General features: G+C 38.4%; 1 protein-coding gene across 7 annotated transcripts in view; it reads right to left on the minus strand.

Moving 5' to 3' along the window:
• The window catches only part of INTS10 (integrator complex subunit 10), a 31,535-nt gene that overhangs the window by 12,347 nt on the left and 874 nt on the right, over positions 1-18,314 (minus strand). For 6 of the 7 annotated variants that reach the window (XR_002124767.1, XR_002124765.1, XR_002124766.1 and 3 more), the window contains exons 2-13: positions 18,085-18,152; positions 16,015-16,118; positions 15,210-15,349; positions 13,592-13,673; positions 12,950-13,090; positions 12,354-12,525; positions 11,735-11,904; positions 10,243-10,376; positions 5,837-5,990; positions 4,546-4,628; positions 3,739-3,891; positions 451-559 (exon numbers count right to left, since the gene is read on the minus strand). Coding sequence is in view for 4 of the 7 variants with exons in the window: in XM_019649284.1 (XP_019504829.1) it covers positions 451-559; positions 3,739-3,891; positions 4,546-4,628; positions 5,837-5,990; positions 10,243-10,376; positions 11,735-11,904; positions 12,354-12,525; positions 12,950-13,090; positions 13,592-13,673; positions 15,210-15,349; positions 16,015-16,118; positions 18,085-18,152 (1,510 nt within the window). In the remaining 3 variants the exon portion in view is untranslated. Of the gene's footprint in view, positions 1-450; positions 560-3,738; positions 3,892-4,545; positions 4,629-5,836; positions 5,991-10,242; positions 10,377-11,734; positions 11,905-12,353; positions 12,526-12,949; positions 13,091-13,591; positions 13,674-15,209; positions 15,350-16,014; positions 16,119-17,949; positions 18,036-18,084; positions 18,153-18,314 lie in introns of those variants that run through there. The other variant, XM_019649286.1, reaches the window with a different exon arrangement.

Genomic DNA, 18,314 nt, shown 5'->3' on the forward strand with positions numbered 1-18,314 from the left:
CTCATCTTTTTCTACTTTTAAGGTGGAAATTAAAATCAGTGACAGTGAGTCTTTCTTCCTTTCTTCTATAAGCATTACAACTAAATTTATATAGTTTTGAAGCAATGTGTAACTTGAAGTGAAGCTCAAAACAGCCCAAGAGAGATATGCTACGACATACTGAACTAGCCAACTACAGGTTCCCTTAGAACTGGTAAAGGCAGGAGAAGGAGTTCACAACTGAAGAGATAACAAACCCGAGAAATGAAGAGAACTTTGGAGGAAAGACAGATTTACAGCTGCTTATGAAATCAGAGCCAAGAAAAAGCTTGACAAGGGATCAACTTTTTTATACAGTTTGTTAAGCCCTGCAGATCACACAATATTATCTTATGAGAAATTATAAAACATTTCCCAGCCTAGAGCTCTAAAGCTATTTTTACAAAATAAAAACAAAACTTGTCACTGTACCTTTTCTAAATTTGGGCTTTATTTTTGAGGGTTCGTCCTGTGACTTGCCTCCATCTTGAATGGGGAGCACCATGTAGCACATCAAATCAAGGACTTTTTCACATGTCAGCTAAAGAAAATAAGACAAAAGTGACTAGTCTGAAGTTTCTGAAACTGAAACCAAATCAACATCACACTGAAATGTTTGCATACAACTGGGCAACGTTTGCACATGGGGACTGCAGCAATGCCTTGAGATTCTTTATGTGATTGTTACTGTCTGCGCAACAGCGCCTGTAGAAAAGTAACAGTAAGATTAAACCTAGGTACTAGACCTCTGAGGGAGCTAACTCATTCTCTGCTATTAAAAAAAAAGAACAAAACTTAAAAAGTAATCAAGTATTAATTAAACTACCAACGTGTTAAACAGCACAGAGGCATCCAAAATAAGTATGTCCCTGTCTTAAAAATATTTACTAACTCACTGAATAGAAAAATTAACAAAATAGGGCTTATAGTAGAAAACTAAATAGCATGATATAGAACATAATTTAAAACAAAGTAGAGGGCTGACCGAGTGGCTCAGTTGGTTAAGAGCTTGCCCAAGAGTGTGAGCTCTCAGCAACAGCATTGCTGGTTCGAGTGATGCTATGGGCCAGTGACACTGTGCCCCGAGTTGAGCTGCCGCTGAGCTGCCAACAGGTGGCAGGATGGCTCAGCTGGTGAGAGCACGCGCTCCTAACAAGGCTGCTCCTAACAAGTTCAACTCCCACATGGGATGGTGAGCTACACCCGCCAGCAACTAAGATTGAACACTGCATCTTGAGCTAAGCAGCCGGGAGCTGCCGATGGGTGGCCAGATGGCGACTGAATTTGGGAGCTGAGCTAGCTGCACCCGCCACAACTAAGACTGAAGGACAACAACTTGGCTGTTCCCTTTCCCCAATTTCCCAACACTGTTCCCCTTCCCCGATTCCCCAATAAAATCTTAAAGAAAAAAAAAAGCTATAAAAAACAAAAACAAAAAAACAACAAAGTAGAAATACATACAGGCTAAACTAGTATGCAAGGTTATCCTGATCTAAGGCTTAAAGGGGGAAGGATTTGGAGTGTGGAACAGAGAAAAAAGGGTTTTCAGAGGAGGAGAGAAAGATGTGGGAATGGGTGGTTGTATATCAGTTTAGGTGATTTACTTGAAGGGGAGGAGGGTGTGGTTTAGGAAATACAGATAAAAACGACTGGACAGATGCAGTGCTGGTAGATGAGAGAAGGCCTCCAGTGCTACCCTGAGCAGGCTGGTCTCAAGCCACAGAGTGAGGCATCATCACTCTCGTCCCATCTACCCATTCAGATTCTAATAACAACAGTCAGATTCCACTGAGGGGGCATTTTCTATGTGTCAGGCACAACCTTCTTATTTGCTCCATTTTTCAGGTGAGGAAGTACAATCTGAAATCCATGCTTCACAACTTTTTTTGTCTTGGCACTTATAGAAAATCATATTTGTAAGGCTGCCCTCAGCCACAGCTAACTGACCTGAGGGCTGAGGGGTTGGTACCTTGGCACATCTAGAATCCCCAATGGCCACAGGGTTGTGAAGCTTTGGCTTCAAGAGGTTGGCAGCTTGGTACTTATGAACTTGAACTTGAGCTAAACAGTCCTGGTGAGATAACTTGCCCCATGTCATAGGGCTAATATGTAGTGGGGCCAAAACTTGTACTCCAGAGTCCTATACTGCCATCCTTCAATGCCCACCGCCAGCCAACTTTTCCTATAAATCTTTTCTTAACTAAATGGACGCTGATGAATGCCTACTGTGTACATGTAGGAGGCATACCACTTAATATTTGATTTTTAACTGTCTTGAACTTTTCTCTCCAACTCCAATTATATGTTCTCGAAGGCAATGATCCCACATCCTGCTTTGCTCAACATCCCAGCCCATGGTTCAACTCTGGGTGCTTAGGAAGTAAATCTTTTAATTAAGTGGAATTATGACAGCAATTATTTTCAAAAGTGATGACTGTAATTTACAGGGATGGAAAAAAGGTTATGGGCAAAAAACTCAGTTAAAAGCTATGGGTTAGGGTGGTAGCACTGGAAATAAAAGGCACTATAGCAAAGATATTAGTATCATACTGGAAGAATCAGAAGGATTAGCTAAAGTAAGAGTCAACCATGACTTGACCATTCCACATGGAAGGGCCACAGAACTAAGGAAACTCACATCTGGACACGTTGAGTCTAAGCTGAAGATGGGTCATAGTTAGAAACCAAAGATGCAGGCCCAACAGTGATCAGCTCAGAGGGGTAACTGAAGCCTCAAAGAGAAGGAGTTTGCCTAGCTTAATCAATCGACCAGTTCATTTTACAATTCCTAATATAATGCAGAACGGCTGTCTAATTCTACATGATATATGTATATCTGTGTGGGTAAACATGTGCTCACTTAAGTTCTTGGAAGGAATTGATCGAAACTTAGAATTAGGCACCTAATTACATAAATGATGGTAAAAAAGCATTTTCAATTTTAAATGCACATACTCTACATACTCTCTAATTGTTTCTTTCTGAAACTCATGGCAAATTATAAATCATACTTCAAAGTTCAAGTTAAAAAAATTTAATTTAGGATTTTAGTCACACAGTAATCAACATACAGACAGATGAGACTCAGAGTTTGTCTGTTAGGCTGTGGTCTTAAATTTATATAGTACATATATATATATATATATATATATATAAAGAATGTACTTGCCATTTTAATTGAATTCAAGCATTGATTAAGTATCGGAGCTGTGCAAACTACTGCCATGGGTACTGTGAGAGATTCAAAGATAGGGAACACCGTCCCCACCCTGGGGTAAGAGGGTCTCACAGTCATGGAGAAAACAGGCTCCTTTCTACATCGGCTCCTGCAACACCACTAGGAGGTGTCATCACCACGAAAAAGAGAATATGAGGTTCGGATAAGCTAATGTAAATCCTCATCTCCTGCTTAGTCCAAGTACAACAGACTGATTCTACTCTAAAGGGATTCTAGGCAAGAAAGTAAAAAAAAAAAAAAAATTATCCTCCAACCAAATGGAATAACAAATAGGAAAAGTGAAAAGAACTGAAGCCTAATTTCAGGGAAGCTATATAGCAAGGAGAAAATTAAGTAAAACAAAATCCCTGTGCTTTTTCAGAAGATTAGGTAATAAATCTAGGCAGAAAGACCAAATTTCAAGCAAACATGAACTGAATTTAAAAAACCACTCTAGAAAAGAGAGAAAGCCCAGGGTGGCTGTGTGGGCTCGCAATACTCACTCTGTACTCCCCTAGAGCAAAGTGGCACGTTGCTAGCTGGATGAGTGCCCTCTGGTGCTCCAAGGTCCCCTGTCCGGTGATCTGGGGCTGAGGAAGTGATCCCTGGAGAGCCGCTAAATGATGCAGGCTGGCTATTGCCTTTTTATATTGACCCTTAGAAAGACATAACAAAAAGGAGACAAAAAACACTGCCATTAAAAAAAAAAATCTCCAGTTAATTAAGCAACTAGCAAGCAACTACAGATAAGGTGCCTCTGCTTGATCATCTAAGACAAAAAATGAGACTTAGCATGTCTTTCTGGTTTTAATGCTTAAGACTTAAAAAAAACACAAGCCCTTTGATAAAGCACATTTGAGTACACCATTTCTTCATACATATTTTACTCCTAATACCACTTCTCCTTTATGAAGGATGGAAGCAGTTAACATGTCCATCTCAACATCAGAGGCTGGAAACTCTCCATCCCATTAATGAATTATCTGCGCTCTCCATTCCGGGTATAAGGAGCTCAAGAACAGCATAGTAAGGCAGAAAGATGGCACCAGAGTAGAAAGGGGTAGGGAAAAGAAGTATTCATCTTTCCTGAAAAGTAAAAATCTTACTGTTATAAAGGAGTGAGACTGGACATACCAAGAGTAACAGAAGATGCAGCCTTGTCATCCTGGAGTTATTTTGCAATTAAAGTGGACAATAATCCCTCTGCCACCAAAGACGTAACATGTCTTCAGAGCATGGACTAATAATCCACAAGGGACATCACATCTTGCATGTACAGACACAGGTACTTAAAACATACATTATTCTACCTGATAGATGATCATATCAGTGAGGAAGATTCTTAACCAAAGCCAAGTATCCGTCTTCCATGCCAAACAAATTCTTGTGAATTCTGAATGAGAATTCAAAGCAAATTTACCAAAAATATGTAACACAGAAGCAGAAAACAAAACTAACAAATCCAGCAAGAGATAACAACAGTTAGAGACACATTACCAAAAAATGGACAGTAACTTTAGATTTTGATTTCTTAAAAAATGGTCTAGAATTTCAATTAGATGTCAAGTTAGAACATAATGCTTATCAGTAAAACACAAGCAATATTTTTATTAGGCACCAACATTTACTAAGCACATGCCATATGCCAAGAACTGCTCAAAATGCTTTTCACATATTACCTCATTTATTTTTTAAATTATGCTGCTTTCCCCAGAAAAAGTCTTATTTTATTTTCCCAGTTAAAATAAAACATATATGACACTAGAGTTTAAGTCATTTTTTAAAAAGTCAATTTATAACAAAAGGAAAAATCCCCTCCAAAAGTCACACATACAAATTCACAATTGTGACAAGGAGAAACTGAATGATGCTATGTTTACTTAGAAAACATGACACGGCACATCTGACCGAGGGCTCTGTATAGGCATGTGACAGGAGCAGGCCAGCAGATTAAAGTCTACTGGCTAAATGGAAAGTAATGGGCCTTGATTCCAAAGTATAGTAAAAATAAGCTGGTTAGCGAAGCGCTAGGGACTTCTAAGTGACGTTGAAATACTTAATAGTTCAAATACTATACAGACAAAACTCCCTGTAATTTTATATCTATACCGAAAAGAAAACAGGCTTTCTGTAGCATTTGGATTTTGAGTTTCAAGCTGTGCAATTAATGCAGATAACAATATCATTCCCTTTTGTATTCTTTGTTACATGTGGCTTAAGGAAGATATAAAGCCATAGGACAGAACAATTAAAAGCAAACAAAACACAAACCACCCCCGGACAAAAACAAAAACACAAAACAAACAGACCCCTCAAAAGGCCAGCAATACAAATTATAAAAGACCAAAAACTTTCCCTCAAACTTCACCCAACCCTGATTATAATATACCCTTAGAATAGAAGCTAAGAGGTAAATTGTTATTTGAACATTAATAACTGATTAGATATCTTGCTCAAAAAGAATCCTATGTGTGAACTACTATAATCAATTTAATTAGCCACAAGTGACTTGACATTTCAAGTAGCATAATGATTTTTTTTTAGCATAAGGATTTTATAAAAAAAATTTAAACAACATGAACATGGCAAACATATTCTTACCCTTGTCAAGGAATTCTAGGGAATAGAGCAACTCCCAGCTCTCCCGGGCCAATTTGAAGCTTTCTAACACTTCAATTGAGTTAGTAAGTTCTGCTTTATTGATGACAATGTGACGATTCCTTCCTTTTGCCGAACAGTCCTCATCATCTGAACTCTGCTTAGAGAATGTGAAGAACATGATTGAAGTTATCAAAATAATCATATACTGTAACATTATGTTTATTGCTGCCAATTCTGGTTATTATACGGATTATATATCAAAGGATACTATCATGAGTATAATATATTTTTTAATTTAACAAGTTAGCTTTAAAAATTAATATTATTTTTCATCTTTTCACTCTCACACATACAAGTTTTACTTTTAAAATTAAGTTATGTTTTTCCAATGGTAAATTCTAAGCTTATGTTGGTTTCAGAGTGAAGTTATAGAGTTAAAACTTCCAATAATTTAAAAACATTATCAATGTTATAAAAGATAAAAATTAAAATTTTACATTCAGAGCTATATCTCAACTAAGTTGCACCTGTTTTGTAGTTTACACTTTTTCCAATATGTGACATTATTTCATTTGCTTCCAATAACAGTTTGTCATATGTGGAAAAAAATTAAAGCCTGAGTCCCCTGAGATATAATTCAGAGATACGACTACTGTTTATCTTTTGTTCACTGCATATAACTACTGTAATAGTCACCCCCTCTTTAGCTCTGCTCCCACAATGCAAAGTGTCCAGCCAGGAATCACATTTGTCGGTATTTATCTACTATTAATGGCCTCTGTATTTTACAAAAAAAGATTGCTACTTTTCACCTCAAGTAATATAAAGCCAAGGAAAAGAGAGGACCTCAAAGAAAGGCTACTATTGTAAGTGCCACTAGGTATGGTAAGACACTTTGCCAAAAACAAGCAAACAAAAAAACCAAAACCCAAAAAAACAACAAAAAAACCAGTAAAGGTTAAAATTCCACTTTATTTTGCTGAGAAATTCTTCAATCTTTTATTCCACCGAGGTCATTTTTATGAATTCAATGACCCAAATTAAGCTCTCCCTGCAGATTTTTACCCCACTAAGATAATTTATAAATATGTACAAATATTTTAGCTAAAAGCGCCATTCCTCAAGCTAATCTCAGAAAAACAGGCACCTCCCTCCCATTATCCATCTTTCTCCCATACTCTCAGAGCTTAGTATTCTGCTATTCTTGATGGTTGGGGACCCTCCCCTGCCTCACCCTATTTAGCTTCATATTCTTATCCTCCTTCAGTAATCACAGATACCCAGGTCCCTTTCACAATCAAAACCTATCAGGTATCTTATTTCATCAGGGTCCTGTTCTTGCCACATGTTGGCAATCTAATAAGATATACTAAAATGAATGGTGTGTTCACTGGAAAACATTCCTGCCTCAAAACAAGATCAGGGGTTTATGGAAGGGACCTCAAATGTGATGGGAATAGCGTGCACTTCCAAACAGTTTGTAAAATTTCAAGAAACTGATTTTGAAATGCAAAAGTACACTGAAGCTCTGAGAGGGTCCTCTGAAGCAAGAGTCCTGACCGCAGGGAACACACACGAGTGTGTGCGGGTAGGAACATATTACCTACAGGAGAGGACTGCCCGCCACACCCAGTCCAGCTGCCTGGCATGTCACGTGAGCAGGGAAATTAGGCTGGGTGCCCATCTGAAGTGAACAGCCTCCACCCGCTCCAGTTGTGGGCCGCCATCAGGGGCCACCGTTATCAGATATTCCAATTATTAAAGGAAAGTCAGACACCTGGACTGCTATGAGCAGTCTCCAAATTTTCAGGTGTTAGGTTATTTTTAAAAACAATAACAACACTATGAGTAAAAGAAGACGTGGCTGAGTTGAGCTCATGGGTCATCAAGTATGTCCTCTGCTGTGATTGGACAAATAGACTTGGTTGTGTCTGCATCAGTGGGGGCAGACTGAGGAACAAATGAACACCAGGATGAAATCAGTTAAGGGAGCAAAAATAAGAATAGATGGAAACCCCGGATTGCTTGGAGGGCCAGGGTATAGGAGCAGAGCGTAGTAGATGATACACGACAGGCGAAAAAGGGCAGGAGGGACATACGGGCCAGGTTTAAATAGTGCTGCCACGGCCTGGACGCCAAATCTCACAGGGACGAGTGGGCCGTCACTCACTCAGCAGACGTTCACTGAAGGCCTACTGCGGCCCAGGCTCTGCACGTGCTGTGGGTGAGGCACTATTCTGATGCACAGGATTCGGGGGCAGACAAAACAGACCATGTCCTTGGCCCCACACAGCTTATATTCTGGTGAAGGGACAGATAGTAAACCAGCCAAAAACCAAAGGAAAACCAGACAGCAATAAGGGCTATGCAAGGAACTAAAACTGAGCAATAAAAAGAGAACACTGGATGGCTACTTTAAATGGGTGTTCAGGGGAGGACTCAGAGGGAGAAATATTTGGGCTGAGAGCTGAATGACAGGAGCCAGCTTGGCAGAGAAAAGCACCCTAATCTGAGCTCACTGCGAGGGGGAGAGGCCGGAGGCAGGACTGGCTCAGAGCACTAGAGGAGCAGAGAGACCAACATGTCTGCTGCATGCAAGGGCTTGCTCAGCAAGGACTTTGAGGCTGAATGAAGTGCAGAGCACGGATTTTATTCCAAGCGTGCAGGGAAGCCATCAGAGGCGGTCAAGCATGAATGTCTGATTCATGTTTTAAAAAGATGACTCAGGCCGCTGGGTAGAGGACAGACTGTGGGGATCAAGAATGAAAGCATGGAGACAAGGTGCTGACTCGGATGACCCAGGAAAGAGACGGGGATGGCTTGACCTGGGAGGAAGTGTAAGAGACAGAGAAATGGATGGATGGGGCTATGTTATATATACTGAAATATATGGAGACGTGTCATTGCTTTTATTTAAAACTAGTAATATGCAACCTATTATCTACATGGGAGAAAGAGGTGTTTTGGAGGCCTTAATGCAAAGTACCTGGATATACTACAGACCCTCAGAAACGAGTTACCCACTCTGGGAATGTCAGGAAAGAAGGAAAGACAGTAGACATAGAGCATCTGGGAAAGCCTGTTGAGCACAGAGTTCTCAACCTGGGGTTCACGGTCAGGTTTCAAAGAACCTGTCAACCTCTGAAATATTGGCAAAATTGTGCATGTATGCATTTTTCTGTGAGAGGAAACATTTCAGTTTGTTAAAAGGGTTAATAACTTTACAAATATTCAGAATGGCTACATCTTCCCTGCTCCAATCCATTCTATATTATATAGTCTATGAGACATCTATGGCCATTTAGAGATTAAACTGATCTTAAGGTACATCACTCATCATGCCAGGGTCTAGTAAACTGTTACTCAAGGACTGAAGAAGAGAGGATAAGGGGACTGAAACCGGGAGAGGAGAGGTGGGGAAAAAAGTGGGTAAGGCTCCAGGCTCCCCTTGGGCATTTCAACTAGAGCAGAGGTTAGCAAACCTCTCTGCAGGCCAAACCCTTTTTGTAAATAAAGTTTTATTGTAACACGGCCAGTTTACCATTTGTTTACTATTGTCTATGGCTGTAAGATCAGAGCTGAGTAGTTGCAAGAGATCCTATGGCCTGTGAGCCTAAAGCATTTACTACCTGGCCCTTCATATCTCCACTTTCACATTACACATTGGCTTTCCACTAAAGAGTTTACAGAAAGATAGGATTCCCCTGCCTTACAAAAAAGTTTGGAAATCAGTGCCCTGCACAGGCCAGCTGCCTGGCAAAATGAGAAGACTGATGGTTCTGTCCCCTCTCGACAAAAATCTCCTTCTCAATTCCAAATGACAAAACCCTACATATCCTTCAAGGTCAATCTGACCTCTTTCATAAAACCTTTCCAACATCTCCCCTGGGTCATAATTATTTCCTACCCTGAATGCCTAGGGACTTCCCATTCTGAGACTAGTCCTTACCACAGCACCCTGCTCTAGATGTCCAATGTAGTTTGTTTGGTTTTGCTTTTTAAATTTAACTGATGCCACTCAGTGAAAAAAGGTAGCAATAACTTATACTAGGGTTTCTCAACCTCGGCACGTTTGGCCTTTTGGTCTGGATAATTCTTTGTTGTGGGGGCTATCCTGTGCATTGTAGAATGTTTAGTACCTATCTCTGCCCTCTACTCATCCCATACTAATAGCGACCCTTCCCCACCCAGCTATGACCATTGAAAATGTCCTCAGACATTGCCAAATACCCCTAAGGGGGCAAAATGACTTCTAGTTGAGAACCAATGGTTTATACAGTAATTATATTCTATAATTAAAAGATCTAAGCTTTATCAATTTAGCTCCAAAGCCATATTTTACAAAGATTTATTTCTAGCAAACCATAAACATATAATCTGTTAAGAATCATATCAGAAAGGATTACCATGGTCTTTTCTCTTCCCTCAGCTAGCTTCCTCTTTTTATGTATGTGTTTATTACGATCAATTTCTATATCACCATACACATTTGATATATCCTCAAGAAGAACCAGTGGAACTTGGCTTGGCGCATTAGGACCTAAGGATGGAGGAAAACACCAACACTTAAAAATGCAGCAAGGAAAAGAATACTCAATAGCAGATAGAAGTTTACTCAGGTGTCGTGAAAATATAGGTCATTAAAAAATATGTTCAGTGTGGCCCCAATTAGGTAAACAAACAAGTATATACGAGGCATGACAATTAGGTTCGCAAACTTGTAGCAACAATGTTGCTAACCTTTTTTGATATCAGAGGGATTATTCATTATGAATTTGTACCAAATGAACAGTTAACCAAGTTGACTATTTGGAAGTGCTGAAAAGGCTGCGTGAAAAAGTTAGACGACCTGAACTTTTCGCCAATAAGTCATGGCTCTTGCATCACGACAATGCACCAGCTCACATGGCACTGACTGTCTGTGAGGAAGTTTTTAGCCAGTAAACAAATAACTGTACTGGAACACCCTCCCTACTCACCTGATCTGGCCCCCAATGACTTCTTTCTTTACCCAAAGATAAAGGAAATATTGAAAGGAAGACATTTTGATAACACTCAGGACATCAAGGGTAATACAACGACAGCTCTGATGGTCATTCCAGAAAAAGAGTTCCACAATTGCTTTGAAATTAGACTGGGCGCTGGCATCAGTGCATAGCTTCCCAAGGAGAGTACATTGAAGGTGATCATAGTGATATTCAGCAATGAGGTATGTAGCACTTTTTCTAGGATGAATTCGTGAACTTAATTGTCAGACCTTGTTATGTATAGCAAAAAAGACTGCAGATATACACCAAATTGTTAATAGAGTTTCTTCCTCAGTGGTAGATTACAAGCAAAAGTTCCTTTTTCTTATTTGTTCTTATATATCTACAATTTTTTTACAATGCTCTTGAATCATAAAATTACCAAAAAGAGTAAGGCTACAAAGTTACACATGCATTATGGTTACAAATTCCAAACAAATCTAAACATATGAAAGACTATAAGGCAATACACAAAAATGAGACCTGTGTAATACTGGAAGGATGATGGGAGATTTCCCTCTCTTATTTTTTTATTTTTCATATTTTCTAGAGTTTATATGCATATATATTATTTTAAAAATCTGTTGCAAAGTCTTTGTGAAATTTATTTTAATACTTTGCTACATCTGCTACTTTTTCAAAGTAAAGGCATTTAATATTTGTATTTAGTTTCATAGTACCACTACATCCTTTGATACAGAAAATTTTAATGAGTATGTACTTACATAAAAACCAACAGTAACTAAAAAAGCACTAGCATCATCCCACAATTACTTGGATCTAAGAACAATGCTAAGGTAAACATTTTCATCTTCCCCACCATCCTCACTGAGGTCACTATTTTGGGGCATGCTAAAATTCTTACACCAACCTTGGAAGAGAGATGGCTGTATGCTATTGACATACTGGAATGCATTCTTGAAGAAGACCAACATGGTGGAATAAACCACTTGGTTTTTATATTTTGCATGAGCTTCATTATCAAAGTTGTTCATATATCTGCAGAGATCCTTCATTCTATGCAAAATATCACCATAGCTTCTGAAAGATGAAGGATGATAAAAGTTACTTAATTACTCTGGGCATGTTAGCAAAGGTTCTAGAGAAATGCCCCAATAGAACCATTACATTTACCAAATGTAGCTCTAGGCATGTAAAATTATTCTTTATGTCTGCATATGGATACATATTCCCCTTCTGAATTAGACAGTGATCACACCAAGATTTCATGACATAAACACACCAAGTAGCTTCTCTTTCCTCTGAACACCAAGGAGTATTTCAAACTCAACACCATATTAAGAGTTCCTATTTCCATTGGGAATCTTTTAATAAAGTGAAAAAAACCACGCTCTTTTACATAGAAACTGAGTGTTGCAGAATTTGCCCAAAGAGATGGTTTTTAAAAAAAGTGTTTTTGTTTTTTAGGCTCCTGAGATTATGCTAGCAAAAGATTTGTTAGGCAGTTCTAAAAATGAACAATTTTTTACCGTCTTCCTTTGTCCATCTGCCATTCACATCTCATTCCAACCACATTCAAAATCTTAAACAACCTCTCCCAAGGGTCCACAATCTGGGATGATTTTTCAGTCAGCCCTTCTATTATGTACTTCTGAGAGCTACGTTTGCTAGGCGACATTAAATCAGATGTTTCTTGGGCACCTGAGATGTGAGAAAAAAGTAGCCTACAATTAACATTACTACTTACTATTTATATGGTATTTGATAGAGGAAAAATAAGTCTGACTCCCTATTCAAAGGCAAGAACACAGAATCTCAACATGTTATGTGTTTTGTTTAAGGACCCACAACTGGCCATTGGTACAGCAGGAAGTGACGTTTGAGCTGTGGTACATGTACGAAGTTCAGTGTACGTTATAGTTCAGCGAGCTATTTCAAACAAGGGGCAAAATCGGTTCCAGAAAACGCTCATCTCTTAACTACAGTATTTTTTTCTAGAAACCATGTTTTAGAAACACTATCAAAATGGTCTGTATTCAGAGAATAATCAGAATGATGAGGGATTTCTGACTTGGCAATTTTACTGAAGTCTGTCTAAACAAGCTTCTAGGCTATTCCCACTTACCTTGATGCTGGTTCTCTATTTGAGTAGACCTAGTAACATAATTGATATAAAATTCAGCTGCTTTGTTCAAGTACTTATATAATAGATTGGCAGGCAATCGAACATCATGGTTGTTAATTATTAGAGGAAGGACATCACAAACTGTTGAAGAGAAAAATAAGAAAAAAACCTATTAAGTCACCTGTCTATCCTAGGGTTCTGACAAAAACAAAATTTATCTTAGAGTACACTTAATGTAGTATCTAAAATATATCAGGAAAAACCCCTTATGGCACATTTATTTGAAAATTGCTGTGCAGGGGGACACCAGCAGATAGAGTCAGAGAGGGAACACAAGTGGACTGTACACTATGGGTAAAGGTCTAGTTCTTACATTGGGTGATAATTCAGATGTTTGTTTATTATTGTACTTCATACTTTAATATCTAGTTACACATATTCTTTGGGAGGTATCAAATAATACATAATAAAAATTTAGAAGTTGTTTAAATGCTTTCTGGACTGAAAAAATAAACCAGGATCTAAACTCCATAATGTGAAAAGTCCTGTGCTTTCCACAAATGACCTGATCCCTGAAATGGTGCTTACCCCCACATATTCTACTTACTGTAAGGAATTCATACAAAATACAATTTTTCTTACCAAATAATTTTCTAAAGCAGTTAACAGGAGATTCTTGTTCTTCAATAGTTTCCGCCTCTAACAGTGCCTCCCCAAGGCCAACCTGATTCAAAATACAATTAATCATTTAAATGTGTTACAATTTAAGGCATCAGAATTATTTGAAGAAACAGGGTATTTTTAAATTTACCACATAGTTTGTATATGGTACAACTTCCCTGAGAAACAAATATTCTCATTTTAAAGACTAGGAAACAAAAGAATGGTCAGCAACACAGCCCAGAAGGGAACCCTAAATTCACCTGATCACAGATCATTTTGTCTCGGTTATTTTCCTCTGAACTAGTAAAATTAAAATGCTAACAAAATGTGTAAGAAACTTAAAGGAAGCTCTGGAACTACAGTTAGAATGGTAATAGAAATGTAGAGATTTTCTAGGAAATGTGAAAACTAACTTTAGTCTCCAAATCAAGGTGTATTATGTAGACAAAACATCACTTTCAAGAGTTGTCCAGGGTAGCCAGTCATACAGCCTGGGCCAGGCTGGACATAACTGTTTGAGTTTTAAGGGCACGCTTCCCTTACTTATGCCCTAGCATAGCAGAAAGTTAGCTTATCAAAATCTACCAAGGTGTGAGTAGCTTCCTTTCGACCACTTGGGATGCACAAGGTTGGTGGTAGACCAATGTAAAAGATTACATAATACAGAAAGTTAAAAGTCAGAGTAATGACTAAGGAATGTACTGGGATGCATAGTGTCCCCCCAAGAATTCACGTCCATCCAGAACTTCAGGATGTGACCTTATATAGATTTTATCTATAAAAAAGTAAGCTCTTCATAAATGCAATTAGTTAAGATGAAGTCATATAGGATTAGGGTGGGACCTATATCCAATGACAGGTGCCCTTGTAAGAAGGTCAGGTAAAGATACTGGGACACAGACACACAGGGAAGGCCATGTGACAATGGAGGCAGAAATTGGAATGATAAAACTGCAAGTGAAGGAATGACAAAGACTGCCAGTGACCACTGGAAGCTAGGAAGCGGTAGCCAAGATTAATGATTTGAATCCTGATTCTCCCACTTACTGGCTATGGGAAGTTACTAACATATTTAAGACTCCGTTCCCTCATCTGTAAAGTGAATATTATCTACCTCAAGGGGTCTGCGGAGAATAGGGGATTCCTAACACTTTCCGATGCCTGCCAGTAGCACTCAATAATTATTATAGATATAAGGGGAGGTATAGAGGGAAAACAGTGTTCAAAGTGAAAAAGCATATGAAAAACTTGTCTGTTAAGACCCTAAGCTATGATTCTCATTTAAATTCAAACACATTGTTGACTACAAAGGAATAAGATTTATTTTTCAAAAACTTTACTGTACTTTACAGATTATACAGTCAAAACTAGGTGACTGCTTCCTTACACTGATAAGACAACTTCTACTGGAAATTTATGAAGTTTGATAACAGTGACATCCCTTTAGCTTTACCGAAAAAGATTCCTTGAGTTAAGTTCAATCTTATCCAGTGTGCCTCAGAATTTCTGCTTTATAATAATATATATGATAGCTCCTAACCACACTGATGAGTTTGTTGATCAATTTTATTTTCTCTTAAGAAAAGAATCACATTACCCCATGTTGCACCACTGTTTCAGGGAAGCGTCTCAAAAGTAGAAGCAACATTTCTGATCGTTCCAATGTGTTGAAGCATTGTTCCGTAACCTTTAGTAACATTTCACACTGGACCCGACCAGGAAGAGTCTCAAATAAACCTGTACACAACACATTTAATTTAAAAATAAGTTTCTTTCAGAAAGACCATACTGAAGCAAAGGTGGAAGTTAGGCATTTTCATATATAGAACATAAACTGGGTTTCACCTATAACCTGGAAGGCTTTTGGATCAGATAGTATTGGGCATAAGATGTTTGCTGAATGACCATAAAACATATGCAGGCCTTACTGGATCCAGCATGATATATGAGAAGGGTCACAACAGTGTTTGTTGCTAGCTAAGATAATGAAAATATTGTTTAAGTTGAAATAATCTAAACTGTCTACTTTCTTTTTTATCCAGGATTTGAAATTTTTGGCTGGCTGCAGCAACCAACACAGAGTAAAAGTTTAAAGAAAGGTCATAAACTATTAAAAATTTCTTTCCTGTTTTGTGGAGATCTGCCTAATCTACAGATGCTTTCTGATTACTGTAAAACTTGTTAAAAATATATCTGTTCCCTGGGTTAACTGATAAATTCTCATCCTTTAGGAAGCTTACATGGTTCTAAGCAAATGCTCAAGGGACCAAGTGACATCATTTGTACAGACTTTATGGGTACCGATACTACAGATAAGACTTTTTTGTGAAATTACTCTATTTAAGTTGGTATTCCAGAAATAATTTATACACCATGAAGTTATTAAGTCACTCCATTCTTACTTCTTAAAAATTGGGTTTGTTTATCCTGTGAATCATTCCTCAATGCTGATGTAATAATGCTGATTTCTCTCCACACCACTGGCTGATCCGGGAAATTCACAAACCTAGTTTTAAAACGAATGCATTAAATTAAAATGTCAGATTTTATGTGTATCCAAAAAAGAAAAAACATTAGCATTTAGATAAAACCTTTTCTTTTTTCAAATGAATCTATAGCTGTACCAAAACAAACCAAAATACAGATATAAAAATAAAAACTAAGAAAAATGAGGGTACTCACAAATCTTTAGAGGTCTTTATAAGTTAAAAGACAAGCAACTATAATATGTAAAGCACCCCTAAATATTAACAAGAAAAAAAAACTACCCAAAGAAAAAGTTAGCAAAGTCAAATCACAGAAAAAATACAAATAGCTAGAGAACATTTGAAAGGATACCCAGTTTTATTACTAACACAATGAACACAATTTTTTTTAAATAGCAAGATACTATTTTCTCCTATCACATTGGCAAAAATTAAAATCTGATAAGACTAATAATATCCATTGTTCGCAAAGGTGGGAAAATGCGTACTCATACATCATTAGTGAAAATATAAATTGGAATAGTATTTTAGGACAATAATTTGATAGTTTATCAAAATTTAAAATGTGCGGGCCGGCCGAGTGGCTCAGTTGGTTAAGAGCTCGCTCAAGAGTTTGAGCTCTGAGCAACCGCGGTTCGCGTCCAGCCCGAGCTGAGCAGCCGCTGAGCTGCCAACAGGTAGCAGGATGGCTCAGCTAAAAAAAAAAAAAAAATTTAAAATGTGCATTCCCTTTAACTATGAAAATCTATGTCTAAGATTCTATTCTACAGAAAAACACCAAAATGGGTACAAAATAGCTTATTGACACTCTGAATATAATTTCAAACAATTGGAAACTACCTAAAAGTTCACCAGTAAAAAGACATGTCTATGCAGACATGAAAAAGAATGAAGGTCTCTACCTACTAACATGGAAAGGGGTCCATTACAGTGGGTGAAGAAAGCAAGCTGTAGAATAATATGAGTAGTATGATCTCGATTTGTAATCCCCTAAAATCTATTTATATGTATTTAGCATATAACTATCTATACACATATAGCTGGTCCTCAAATAACGCTATTTCATTATAATGTTGATGAGGGAAGAAAAAGTCCATTCCTGGCTTGGGCCAGTTGTATGCGTGGAGTTTGCACATTCTCCCCATGTCTGTGTAGATTTTCTCCAGGTACTCTGGTTCCCTTCCACATTCCAGAGATGTGCACATAAGGTGAATTGGCATGTCTCAATTGTCCCAGTCTGAGTGTGTGTGGGTGTTGAGTGTGCCCTGCAGCAGAAGGGTGTCAGGTCCTGCCTTGATCCCTGAGCTGCCGGGATAGGCTCTGGCCACTGGTGACACTGAACTGGAATAAGCAAGTTGGAAAATAATGATCTTACTTGTTTTTATTAAACTTTCTTAAATGTATGTATAGCTCACATTTACTTCAGTGTTTAATGTTAGAAGTATTTTGGGTCTTTATTTAGAAATTTGGCGATGTTCTTGTGAATGGAAATATGTCTAGTTTTCGTGAATAGAAATATGTCTAGGAATTTAACTCTTGTTTATATCAATTAGGCTTTTGTTAAAATTGGTTTCCTTATACATTGTTTCACTTAAAGTCACAGTTTCCAAGAACCTATTCACCACATTAGTGAGGACTTCACTGTGTATACAAAACTTAACTCTGGTTGGGTTTAGAATGGACTTTCCCTTTTTATTCTCTATTCTGCATTATTGTTTGAACTTCTGCGAAGCACATGTATTATTTCCAAAATAAAACAAATTCTTGGATAGAAAAGTTTTAACAAAAAATATAAGAAGAAGACTTCTCTGCAGAAGACATGTCAGCAATGAACGGAAGGACTAGACTCACGACTAAGTAAGTTTCAGGCACCAGAGATGTGGATGAACGTGAAGCTCTTCCCCCAACGCCCACTTCCACAGACAGAAACAAAACCTCACGAGAGCTCCAGTGCAGTAACAGTCGAAGTCCAGAGTCCCCACTCACATGTCGTACAGCAGTCTCCCGGCGGTGGCAGTCCGCTCTGCATTCCGCTCGATGGTGTACATCTCATACTGCAACACAGATCACACCCGCGGGTCACAACCTCCGCGGGGGCTGCTCTGAGCTCGCCGCCCACGTCGCTAGTTGGCCTTCCCCGAGCACTCGGCTCCCCCACATCCGCAGTGGGGGATGGAGGACCAGAGAGTAAAGCATCACCTGGTGGCACAGGGCCA

The sequence above is a fragment of the Hipposideros armiger genome, unplaced genomic scaffold (genome assembly GCF_001890085.2).
Source record: "Hipposideros armiger isolate ML-2016 unplaced genomic scaffold, ASM189008v1 scaffold_131, whole genome shotgun sequence".
NCBI lineage: Eukaryota > Metazoa > Chordata > Mammalia > Chiroptera > Hipposideridae > Hipposideros > Hipposideros armiger.